This window comes from Callospermophilus lateralis, chromosome 7 (assembly GCF_048772815.1).
Source record: "Callospermophilus lateralis isolate mCalLat2 chromosome 7, mCalLat2.hap1, whole genome shotgun sequence".
In the NCBI taxonomy this organism is placed as follows: domain Eukaryota; kingdom Metazoa; phylum Chordata; class Mammalia; order Rodentia; family Sciuridae; genus Callospermophilus; species Callospermophilus lateralis.
In genome coordinates this window covers 138156849-138169128 of record NC_135311.1, presented here as the reverse complement: position 1 = coordinate 138169128, position 12280 = coordinate 138156849, and the positions used below count along the sequence as shown (strand labels likewise).

The 12280-nt window shown below is 54.5% G+C and overlaps 1 protein-coding gene across 3 annotated transcripts in view; it reads right to left on the bottom strand.

The window, feature by feature from the left end:
* Window positions 1-3247: 3247 nt before the first annotated feature.
* Window positions 3248-12280, bottom strand: part of Slc2a5 (solute carrier family 2 member 5) — a 33814-nt gene continuing 24781 nt past the window's right edge. For all 3 annotated transcript variants that reach the window (XM_076863390.1, XM_076863388.1, XM_076863392.1), the window contains 8 exons: window positions 9024-9176; window positions 6240-6365; window positions 5956-6143; window positions 5754-5864; window positions 4937-5038; window positions 4573-4648; window positions 4024-4151; window positions 3248-3938 (listed from right to left, as the gene is read on the bottom strand). In XM_076863390.1, the coding sequence (XP_076719505.1) occupies window positions 3732-3938; window positions 4024-4151; window positions 4573-4648; window positions 4937-5038; window positions 5754-5864; window positions 5956-6143; window positions 6240-6365; window positions 9024-9176 (1091 nt within the window). In that variant the 3' untranslated portion in view covers window positions 3248-3731. The remainder of the gene's footprint in view (window positions 3939-4023; window positions 4152-4572; window positions 4649-4936; window positions 5039-5753; window positions 5865-5955; window positions 6144-6239; window positions 6366-9023; window positions 9177-12280) is intronic.

Here is a 12280-nt window from a genome sequence, read left to right as displayed (position 1 = left end):
AGAAGAGGAGCTGTGTGTGGAGGAGAGAAACCACCTCCCGGCCTGTGCGCAGGAGGGAGCGGGACGTGCGTTTCACCGCCTCAATCCTGGGACAGACCTTGGTGCAGATGGCAGCGCAGCAGACGTGGAGACGGCTCCACTGTCTCACTAAAGCCGCATCCCACAGGCCCTTCCAGAACGGAAATAGCCACTGCCCACTGCTCCTGATGTCCCCTCCCTGCGGAAGCAGCACAGTGTACTCGGGCTGCACAAAGGAAAATCCGTCCAACGTAAAGGGCTGGCATTTAACCTGTGACTACATCCTTCCTAGGTAGCAAGATCCCTTTCTTTTAAAGTGTCCTTTTCTCATTTTGATTGTAGATGAGCCTTCAATCTTTTCTCTTTTTAGTGGCACTGGGAATTAAACCCAGGGGTGCACTACCCTTGAGATGTATGCCCAGTTCTTTTTATTTTTTTATTTTAAGACAGGGTCCCTCTGGCCTCCAACTGGCGATCCTCCTGCCTCAACCTCTGGAGTCCCTGGGGTTACAGGCATGCACCACTGCACCTACAACCTGGAACAGTGCCTGGCACACAGTAGGTGCTGACAAACGGCTGGGGAGTCCCCAGAATCGACTCTTGTGCTCCAGACCGCATGGCCAGCTTCCCTTTAGACACATTCTATGAGCTGTTTCTTCTCAGCATGTCCAAAAATTGTATCATCTTCTCCCAAAACCTGCCTCCACGACCCCAAACCATTCCCCATTGACCCCATTATAGACCTGTGGTGACACCAGATTCCTTGCTTCTGATGGCCAAGTGGTTCCCATATCTCACTGGTTGGCTCTCAAGTGCCCCTGCCTTCAGCCTGACCACGGCTGGCTCTGCTGGACCCCCACCTCTTCCCTGCCAGGCACCCTGGGATAATCTTGTGATTAAGTCCAGAGCCAGAGTGGCCCCGGGACTCATGGCTCGGCTGCCAGGCTCAGCTCCCCTCCACTGGAACACCCCGTCATGCGCTTCCTGCTTCGTCTTCCCCCACCGGTGACATCCTGTGTGTCCTTTCTGATTCCCCATCTCCCTTCTCTGCACCCAGATCTCTCTCCTGGTGCGTAATTCACTCACCCCTGCAGATACTCAGATCTCTAGATATTTCCATGCCTAGCTTCCTTGTCTACGTTGAGCTGCACAGGAGCTCACACCAAAGCCCCCAAGTCTGACCTGTTGCCGCGGGGATTGTTCCTGACTCCCTTGCATTCTTTTCTGCCCTCGCCCCCTCCAATGGTGAGACGGCTTCCAGTACCTGCCGCCTACCACGAAGCTGTTCCACTGAAGTAGGGGTGGATGGTGGTCACTCGTGGTATTTTACTAATGGGCTATTTGTCCTAAGATTCATCCTGCTGGGTGCAGTAGTGTGTGTGTTTATAATCCCAGCCACTCAGGAGGCTAAGACAGGAGGATCACGTTTGAGGCCAGCCTCAGCAACTTAGTGAGGCCCTGTCTCAAATAAAAACTGTGAAGGACTGGGGTGCCCAGTGGTAGAGCACTTGTCTAGCATGCTGCAGGGCCTGAGTTCAATCCCTAATATATTAAAAAAATATAATAATGCTCATTTCCAATTAGGTGCTTAAAAATACCTAAGAGTGATACACACCGTAGGTCTGAACACTGTGAACAGGTGGAGTCATTTAATTCTCACGACAGCCGCGTTGTGGAGGGAAACAGACCAGTCGAGAAGCAGCCCTCGGGGAAGTCTCCACTTTATTTACGCCGGTGGGCCCAGAGGAGAACAGACTCCAAATTCTGAGCCTGATCCACAGTTTCTCCCAACATTCGTAGGTTATCTGGCTTCATCTTAGGCCCATCCTATCTTTGGGGCTTTTTTCTTCTTTAAAAAAAAAAAAAAAAAAATCCGGGGCTGGGTTGTGACTCAGTGATAGGGCGCTTGCCTCGTGGGTGTGAGGCACTGGGTTTGATTCTCAGCACCACATATAAATAAGTGAATAAAATAAAGGTCCATCAACAACTAAAAACAAATATTTTAAAAAATCCTAAGCTAGTGGCTGAAGGCCTTGTGCAGGGTCTCCAACATAAAGCGTGCTTACAGAAGCAGATGAGGTGCCTCTTTTCACAGGCATCTGTTAAGTCTCTAGCCTTGGAAGCCTGGCCCAGGAGTGTTTACCCTTCAAGAGGGTCAGACTCCGAGGCCAGTAGTTTACAGTCTGAAAGGTAAGGGCCCGTGGTTAATCGGGGCTCCCGAAGAAAGGTTGACAGAGGGGAAGGCAACTGGCTCTTCCCAGGCATTGGTTTTCACCCTAATGTTTAGTGATTTCATTTTACAACCATCTGGTTTTGCCATCATAATGAGAGACATTGATCATCAGTTCGATTTTTAGCTGAGTACAGGATAGCTAAGTGACTGGCCTGCGTTGTTAGTAAGGGGCAGAGCCAAGGTCTGGGCCTGGGGAGTAGGTGTGCAGGATCAGGAACCTCCTGGGCTGCTCCAGGGTGAGTTCACAACAGTGCCACAGTCCCTCGAGCCCTGGCTTGGGCCCCACCACTCCTTGTGTGCAGGACCTCCATCTTTGCTGGTTCTGTGCTCTGCTGTGGAAGGCCAAGGATGGTTCAACCACGACTGAGTGCCTAGTACATCCCCTACGCCTCGCTGTGCTTCCCTGTTGGACTCATTGCTGGTGCAATCCCCATTCCACACCCACAAAAGTTTCTCTTGGCTCCCACTGTTGTCCCCGGCGGCCCTGGCCTCTGCCACCCTTATTCCAGGAGATGTCACATGGTGCCCTAGGCCATCCATGCCTTCCTTCCCACAAGGACAGTTTCCCTTTGTATTTTGTACCTACCCTCCTTACACACATGCACACACCAGCACACGCACTCGCACACGCCTCTTAAGAAAAGTCTCCAGTGCTGCCATGTTGGTGTGGGGGCACCTGCTTCTTCCTGGTTCCCCACTCCTGCAGCCCCGCCTTTAGGCCCCTTGGTATTCACCATGAACCTGGGGATCAGGTGCCTTTCCCAACCTTAAATTTAACATCTCATTTTGCTGTTCTTTCAGCAGAAGAGGTTTGCATGCCTTGTCCACTCCAGGCAGCCCCCCTTGAGGGCTGACACCCAGCACAGCCCAGGGAGCAGGGAGCAGCCCTCCGCCTCTGACCTGCTCACAGAGAATTGGGTGCATCTTGGTGAAAAGTCATCAGATCGGTTTTATTGACTATGCAGAAGCAATTCCATTTCCCCTAGCAATATAATTTAGGATCATCAATTTGAACTCAGGTAATAGGACCCTTCTCCAGCTTTCTCTAAGTCATTATTCTTGATACCACTCTTTGCAAGTCAGGAGAAGGGTGGGATCAGAGGATGAATTCGGCTTTCCACAGTGCTGGTGGCCCCAGGAGGTCCGTGGGGCCACAGAAGAGAGTTTCACTGACAAAATTGGATTCCTCCCATCTGTCCCTGTGGTACCTATTTTTGTTAGAAAAGCTGTATCACCAAGAGCCCCACAGCAGCTGGCCCAGCAGGTGAGGAATGACCGTGTGCTGACGCAGGGCTGGGCAGAGGTGACCCGCGGGGAGAACAGCATGGAGGCCCCTGGACTGTCCTGCTGGGCGGGGAGGTCAGCCTGAGACCTGCGTTCCACACCAGACTCGTTCCATTTCTGGATGTCACCGGCAAACAGAAGTCAGGGGAAAGTCCTGGGAGGAGGCTCCACGCAGACCTGCTCCACCGGCTCCTCTTCACTGCTGCCTTGAAGTGTCCGATGGAAAGGTTTTCAGCTCCTCCTTCTCTGGGTGGATTCCCGACACCTTGTTCAAATTGGCAAAGATCTGATTGATCTCGATGAAGGTCTTGGACTTGGTCTCGGGGATAATCAGGAAGGTGTAGACGGTGGTGAGGAGACAGATTATGGCAAAGATGATGAAGCTGTAAGCGCCAAGGCCCACCTGTGGGGAGAGGCAGATGAGGCTGTACCCAGTCCTCGCTCCACTGTTGGGGTGTGGGGGTGCTGGGGCCCCGGGTCCCACTCACTTGAATGAAGGGGAAGACCAAGCCCACGGTAAAGTTGGACAGCCAATGGACACTGCCCCCGACCATGAAGGCAGCTGGCCTGGAGGACTGCAGGAAGATCTCAGTGATGATCAGCGCAGGGATGGGACCTGGGGGGGGGAAGCAAGGGGAGTTGTCTCCCCCGAAGGCAGAGCAGCCACAAAGGGCCCTTGAGTCCTTGGATGTGCTGGTGACCTGGGCCCTGGCTCCAGGGACAATGGGGTATCTCCAGGACATGGGGGCTTCTGAAGTGGCAGTATGAGGAGGCAAATGGGAATTCACAAGGATGTCTGGCACAATGGGTGACATCCTGCGAGAGCAGCCAGCCAGTGGCCCATCTCAGGATCACGGGTTGGCCACCTGTATCACAGCCTTGATGTTTTTACTCAAATTGTGCCCCACCCAAGCCCTGCGCAAGAGGAAGAGGACAGGAGCTCTCCCTGGGCCTCCAGGGGAAGCACAAGCCAGAAGCTCAAGTCGGCAGGCGCGGACAGGGCACTGAAACCATGAGATCAGCTCTGGGGCACATACTGGGCCCGAGGGCATGTCCTATGACATAGATGATGATGCAGGCAATGCTGATATAGGGCATCCAGGAGACGGTGTCCTGTGGGGACAAAACAGAGCAGGTTAGCACCTGGCAAAGCAAAGACCAGTTGGGACAGGGACCTGGGGGACTTTAGCCACTCTGCCCAGGCGCAGGGATGGCACTTGTTCCAGAAGGCCACTTCAATGAGCTTTGAAGAGTGAGCATAGAGGGGGCTGTCGGTCGCTGGCGGGGGACATGAGGTCCCCAGATGTCTGATGGGCCAACAAATTCACTCTTGTGCCTTGTCCTTACCACCTGTCCTCTCAATATGAATCAGGGCCAGTACAGCTCAGTCCCCTTCCTTACCTGCAGTGCCAGAGCCACGGTCAGCACAGCGCAGGCCATGAAGCAGGTGGAGAAGCCCAGGAGCAACAGACGCCTCCTGCCCCAGAGCTCCACCACGAACACCTGGAGGGGGGTTGGAGGAGGGAGGAAGTGGGCTCTGGAGGGGCCACCAGGTGCCTTCCTGGCCTGGCCGCACCCCTGCTTGGAGCTGCCACTGTGGGAAAGCCTTGCCATCCGCATACCCTCTTCTGAGAGGCTGGGAGGGATGGATGCCCACCCACGTGCACACTTGATAATCACGTGCCCTTGTGTGGCCAGCGGGAGGTCTGCCTGTGTCCTTGGGCCCTGGCTGTCCGTCCTCTAAGGAGACATTACTTCAAGGGCCTCTTAACCCTGCAGCCCTAGCCTTTAGGACCCCCCCAACCACTGGGTGCCAGGAACCTCGATGCAATCAAGAGATTCTGCCTGCACAGAGGCCTGGCCCCCACCCAGAGATGGTGGAGAGCAGTGAGCTATGGACTTTTGCAGGGCCAACATGATGCCCAGTCAGGGGCTCTCTCTGTTCTTGCCATGTTGTGGCCCGGTACAGCTCCAAGTCCCCACTGTAAGACTTGGAGCAGAGCCACCCGACACACTGGGAGCTTCTGGAGTGGTGGGGTTTGGGCCTCCATCTTTGGGGGTCTCCAGTGGAGCTGGAGACCTCAGAGGCTGGGTGCAAGGACCCAAGGGGTGGGGTGGCCCCTCAGGTCCCGGCTCCCTCCTCCGTTGGGAGGGGTGCTCTCCAGATGTCCCTGGATCCTCGGTGGTCAGTGGGGCCTCAGCTCCCGGAGACACTCACAGTGCATAAGGTCATGAACACGTTGACGGCCCCGGTGCCGACCGTCACGTACTGGACGTCGTTGGCCTCCACGCCGGCGCTCAGGTAGATCTCGTCCGCGTAGTAGTAGATCTGGAAGGGGACAGCGGGCGGGCCTCAGGGACCTGTGGGCAGGGGGCTTGTGCCCGGCCCCTGCCGCCCGGGCCGGCCCGGGGGCACCCACCGCGTTCACGCCGGACAGCTGCTGGCCGGCCATGAGGGTGATGATGGAGATGAGCTGCCAGCGCAGGGACTTGAGGCGGAACAGCTTCCGCACCGAGATGAAGCCCGCCGCCCGCTCCGCCTCGTCCTCTCGCCGGATCTCCTCCACCTCCTCGTCCACGTCGTCCCAGCCGCGCACCCGCCGCAGGGCTGCGGGAGGGACAGCAGAGGCGTCGGGCCACCCAGGGCAGCGAGCGCGGGCCGTGGGCGCGGCCGCCACCTCCGCCGCCAGCCAGCGCGCCTTACCGTTCCGGGCCGCTTCTTCGTTTTTCTTCTGAATCAGCAGGTACCGGGGGCTCTCGGGGAAGAAGGGGAGCAGCAGGACCTGCAGCACGGCGGGGACCGCGGTCAGCGCCAGGAGGACGGGCCAGCCTAGGGGCGAGCGGCTTGTCAGAGGCCTGCACTGCCCCCGCCAGGCACCCTTGCGGGGACACAGGCCTTCCCAAGGCAGACTCTCAGCAGACGCTCAGGGAATACTTACAGAATGGCCAAGTGACGGTGGCCGCCGCACACCTACCAGATGGGCTAAAGGGAAAGGCCTGACCGTACCAAGCGCCCGGCAGAACACAGGGGAATGGGTGTTCTCCTGTGTCACCGTGCCCACAGGTGGCGTCCTTCAGAAGACACTTGTCAGGAGCCCGGGAAGCCGGGCACACTCGACTGACCTCGCCAGCCCTCGCCAGCCCAACCCAGGCATGTGCATGGAGAAGCTTGTGCCCAGGTCACAGGGACTGACCCCTGGAATGGGCAGAGCAGCATTGGTTATGGAAACGAAACCAGGAAACCCTGCAAGATCTGTCACAGGCCACCTCGCGGAGTGGATGCGGAGCCGTGGTGGGAATTTGATACCTCGACAAAACAAAGCCAGCCACAACGTGAACAGACACCAGGCCCAGCGACATCTCCGCCAAGGTAATGCCCTGACGTCAAGTTCAGAATCAGGTAAGGTTAACCCCATCGTTAGCAAAGGTGGGGAAACAGGAGGCGAGGACCAGGATATGACTATGGGGTGGGGAGACATGAGTGAGGGGCACAGCAGGCCTGGGGGGCTCCTGCCCTTCTCATGCAGGGGATTGGTTTCCATTTGATATTTGATTTGATTTCTATTTTCATTCATTTCTCCTTGATTTTTGTTTTTCCTCCTTATTGTTCATGCTGTTGCACAATAAAAATGTTCACATAAGGAACTGAGCAGCTCGAGGTCTTTCTCCAAGTGAGGTAAGCCCTGCTTTTCCCCTGGGCTCCAACAGGTGACCATATGGGCATTTATGTGTCAGGTGCTAGCCTAACTTCCTGTCCCGGGTTAACTCACTGCTTCTCTCAGTGTCCTTACCGGGGAGGTTCCAGGACCAGCCCCACTGTACCCATGGCAACACTGAGGCCTGCAGAGTGTGGGCCCCTCGCCCAGGTCACACGGTTATTTGAGAGTTAAGTTGGAGCAGGCTGATCTTAACCACGTGGCTGACAGATTTTTCATTCAATTTAAGGCTATAACCAGCTGACAATCAGTGGTTTACCACTGGTCTCTTACAGTAGAGTCTAGCAACTCCCACACTGAGACATGACCTTTCTCAAGTCACATTTCAACCTCAGAACCTTCTCTTTAGCCTATAACCCCGGGGTTCCTGGCCAGCAACCTGACCTCCTACTTTGTCCAGAAAACAAGTGCCATAAAATGTAGTTCAAGTTCTGCCCTGACCACCTCGCTCCCCCAGGCTGGACCATCATTCAGAATCCAGGGGCCTGGCTAGTCCTGGATGCTTTGACCATCCCCCACTGTCAGGTTTGTGGCAAAGGCTGACTTCTTACCTCCCAGGCAGGCCACTGCTACCTGGCCTCTGAGCCCCTCCCCGGGCTGGGCAAACTCCTAAGTTGCTGAAGCTCCCCCAAGTACAGATTCAGATTCTGTTTGTCTATCTTGCCCTCCCTTGACTTCTTCGCAGCCTTGGACACTGGGCCTGCCCTCTTCCTGTGCATCTTCTAGCGTCTTCTCTGACTCAATTATTGTCTCTTGGCCTTCCCTGTTTTTTGAGTACCTGTTATGTGCCAGGAACCATGCTGGAAATTCTAAGATGGGCAAGGCCAAGCACTGCCCTCTGTACACCCAGGCTGCAGGAAAGTTAAAGTAAGAACTGGGAGCACAACGTGCCCCTCAGTATTTGCAGTTCACCAAAGACACAAGAATTTTGTGCTCCTGTCTCTTCTGCCCAGGTCTGGAACACTGTCCTACTGACCCCTAGTCCAGGCTGTCTGAAGCCCCTCTTTCTGGGCAGAAGCAATCCCTCCTTCCTGCGCAGGACAGAGCTCTGCACATTGCTCCAAGTCCCGCTGGTTGGGAGCTCCTGGGGACAGGAACCTGGTGCATTCAAGTTGGGTCCCAGTTCCTAAGGAAGGTGTGGCACCTCAACACAGATGCCCTGACTGTAGGATGATGGAAAGGCAGGAGGGTGTGGCGGTTAACACAGACTCCTGGCTCTATATCCCCAGAGGCCTTGGGCAAGTTTTCCAGTCTCTCTGAGCCTCGGGTTCTACATCTGTAAGATGGGTATAACCACAGCACATGCTTGCATGGGGCTGTCTGGAGGAAGGTACGGGGTACTCTGGAAGACTTGGCTCCTGGCCCCCAGCACTCTGTTTTGACTGGTGTGATGATTAAAGCTGGTTTTCCTTTCAGAAGTTCAGACCCAAGACAAAGAAAGCGGGGTGATGTGAAAGCAATACCAACTATGGGCACACTGCTGGCTGCCACTGTGGGGCCACTGGCCACCATATGGATAGCCTCTGAGCAGGCCAAGAGCAGTTGGCCTTCCTGTTCCATCTTGCCCATCTCCTAAGGGGAAGCTGTCACCAGCACTTGTTCAGGGGCTGCAGAGGGACAAACAGCACACCAGCAATGTGGACTCAGGGTAGCGGAGGGTCGCAGGGACAGCCAGCCCACCAGAGAGAAAAGGCCAGCCTGCAGATGCTTCCGGGCCTGAGCAGGCACCTGCGGCAGGGGAGGCGTTGGGGAAGGGGCAGGGTTCTGCTCACCTTCTTCGTTGGCGAGGACATTCCGAAGACCAAGCAGCTGGGCTACAAGGATGCCGATGGTGATGAAGAGCTGGGGCACCACCCCGAGGGCCCCCCGCAGGTTTTTAGAGGCCAGCTCCCCTAAGTACATAGGGACCACGTTGGAAGACACACCTGGGAGGAGGGGTGGAGCAAAAACGCAGTCAGGAGCAGTTGTCCAGCCGGGTGGGCGGAGTCTGCAGAGCTGCTGTTACTCAGCTCAGATGCGCTGGGCCGGACCTTCCTCGGAATGGCCACAGAGAAAGCAAACACCTCTTTTCATGCTTAGCCTCTTACACTCTAAATCAGGCCAGAGAAGCTCCTGCCCAGGAGCACTTGCCGCTCAACAGGGGTCACCTAGGGGCACAGGTTGTCCAGACCTAGGGTCTCCCCTCCCAGCTGCCCTGGGTAGACCCCTGTCCTGGAGGGACCCCTGCTCTCCAGCTTCACTTCAGGGGAGAGTATAGATCACAGCAAAAGCCAGTGGTCAGCACAGGAGAGCACCAGTCACATTTACCAGCAAACACCAAAAATGTCAGTCTATTTGGGGAACATCTGCATTTCTGGGATTTCTGCAAGGCCTGGACTACTTCCGAATCCCCACTAGAGTCTTCCGTCATCCTGGAGCGTGACCTCCTTAAGAAAGGTCGAGGGGCTGGGGCTGGGGCTCAGCGGCAGAGCACTTGCCTAGCTGTAGGTTTGATCCTCAGCACCTCATAAAAAATAAATAAATAAAATAAAGGCATTCTGTCCATCTACAACTACCAAAAACAAACAAACAAAAAAAAAACAAAAACCACAGGTAGGTAGGACTGAATTCTGTGGAGTCTGAAGTACCCCACATACAGCATCTCATTGAATCCCCCAGAAGCACATCGAGAGCTGGGGGCCTCAGGAAGCCCAGAGGGGCTGTTACAAGTCCAGGTCCTGGGCCAAGCTGAGGCTCAGGATCATCCTGGGGTTACAGGGAGACTCTGTCACACAGGCAGACCCTGAGGGAACAGTTTGGGGTGAGGGGAGGGGAGAACTTCTGGTGACAGGAGTTTATTTGGTAAAACACTGAATAGGAAGGTACCAAAGTCGTCTTCCTTTGAAATTCTGCCCAAGGACATCTCTGCTTTATGTTTCAAAAGAGACAGTTCATGAAAACGCTTTCCTGTCATCAGAGCAAAGAGGGGCATCTTTAAAGCAGCCCTCAGCATGCCGTGGGTGGGGGCAGCACCCCCAGGCTCGGTGCCCACAGGCCTGCAAGGGAAGGCCCCAGATGCCAGCTCAGTTCTTGCCACTCAGCACCCAGTGGGCCCTCGAGGCTGCCTTTTAATGGCAAGCACTTCTCAGCTTCATTAAGATATAAAAATCCAAGAGCACACCTGTAATCCCAGTAATTTGGGAGGCCAAGGCAGGAGGATGGCAAGTTCAGGGTCGCCTCAGCAAACTGGCGAGGCCCTAAGTGACTCAGTGAGACACTGTCTCAAATAAATTTTTAAATAAATGGGGGGAGTGGGTGGGCTGGGGATGTGGCTTAGTGGGAAAGAAGCCCTGGGTTCAATCCCCAGTACAAGAAAGAAAGAAAGGAAGGACAGCCCAACCCCAGGAGACCTGTGAAGGGACGGTACTGGGCTCGCCCGGCCAGCAGCACCGATGGCTTTCAGAAGCCTTGTGGCTTTCTAGGAGTAAACCCCTCGCAGCCAGCCTTGGGCTCTCTTGCCAAGATGGGGACGAACAGCAACCAGTGAGCCCCTGCAGTCCCATCCTGGTGCCTTGGCGCCTCCTTGGACGGGACTGGGCACTTCATCTCTCAGTGGCTTCATTTTCCCGTCAGGGGGGTGTGGACGTGGCATGCAGCTGGACGGGCGTCTCACGGACTTTCCGGAGCCTGGTGAAAGGCCTCTTGCACCTGCTGGTGTCCTCCAAGTTGGACCGAGGACGGGGTTCCTGAGACCTCCGTGGGAGGCTGTGAGACTGGCTTCCCCTTTCACGCCCATTCCCCTGGGAGCATAGCGTGGAGTTTCCCAGAAGCTACCAACTCGACACAGGCAGGCTTGGAACCCAGGGGTCTTCTTAGTAAGCCACACATTAAGAGATTTGCAAAAATGTCCCACAAGCCACTTATTTTTGGTATTAAAACATAAAATTGTTTCTAACTAAAATATGTGAAGGGCCCATTATTTTTAAAAATGAATGATTACACTTCTTGGTTGCAGTCTGGGTGGGGGACGTGCTGGGGTTTGAACCTGGGACCTGAGGCATGATAGATAATTGAGTGCTTACATCCCCAACCCCTTTTCTTTCTTTCTTTCTTTTTTTTAAAGAGAGAGAGAGAGAGAGAGAGAGAGAGAGAGAGGAGAGAGGAGAGAGAGAGAGAATTTTTAAATATTTATTTATTTATTTATTTATTAGTTCTCGGTGGACGCAACATCTTTGTTTGTATGTGGTGCTGAGGATCAAACCCGGGCTGCACGCATGCCAGGCAAGCGTGCTACCGCTTGAGCCACATCCCCAGCCCCCCAACCCCTTTTCTTGAAAAAGAAAAAAATTATTCTAAGACAGGGTCTCCCAGGCTGACCTTGAATTTGTGATCCAACCGCCTTGGTCTCCCAGGTAGCTAGAGTTACAGACATGCACCACCACGTGGCTTGGTTGTGATGTTTAATGTGGAGTCCTTTATAATTTTAAGATGCAAAGAAATCCTGAGACCAATAGTTTGTGAAGTATTGACCTGAAGTAATACTTCAGAGTAAAGGTCGGGGGTTTTAACTGTGATTTACTTTCTATTGGAGCCTGTTGTGTATTTCTCTCAGAATTAATTCTGAATTGTCTGGGTTAGAGGAGTAGAAACTGGACCTGCTCACTCCTGACAACGTTTAGGAATCCTCTATTTTATTTTTTTAGTTATAGATGGACACAATATCTTTATTTTATTTTTATATGGTGCTGAGGATCGAACCCGGGGCCTCGCACGTGCTAGGTGAGCGCTCTACCGCTGAGCCTCAACCCCAGGAATCCTCTATTTTTTGAAAGCTGCACCCGGCAGGTAAAACCGCTGAGCCAGCGCGGCTCCATGGCAGGGAGCTCTCCCCGAAACGACTTCTCCATTCAGGAAACCTGTCCCCGTCCTCTTCTCCCCTGCCTGTGATTCTTGTCATTTCCCCCAACACCGGTCTTCGTGACGTCTCTGCTCTGTCACTGGGCTCCATCTGACAACCAGCCAAACCATTACTCTGTCCCTAATTCCACAT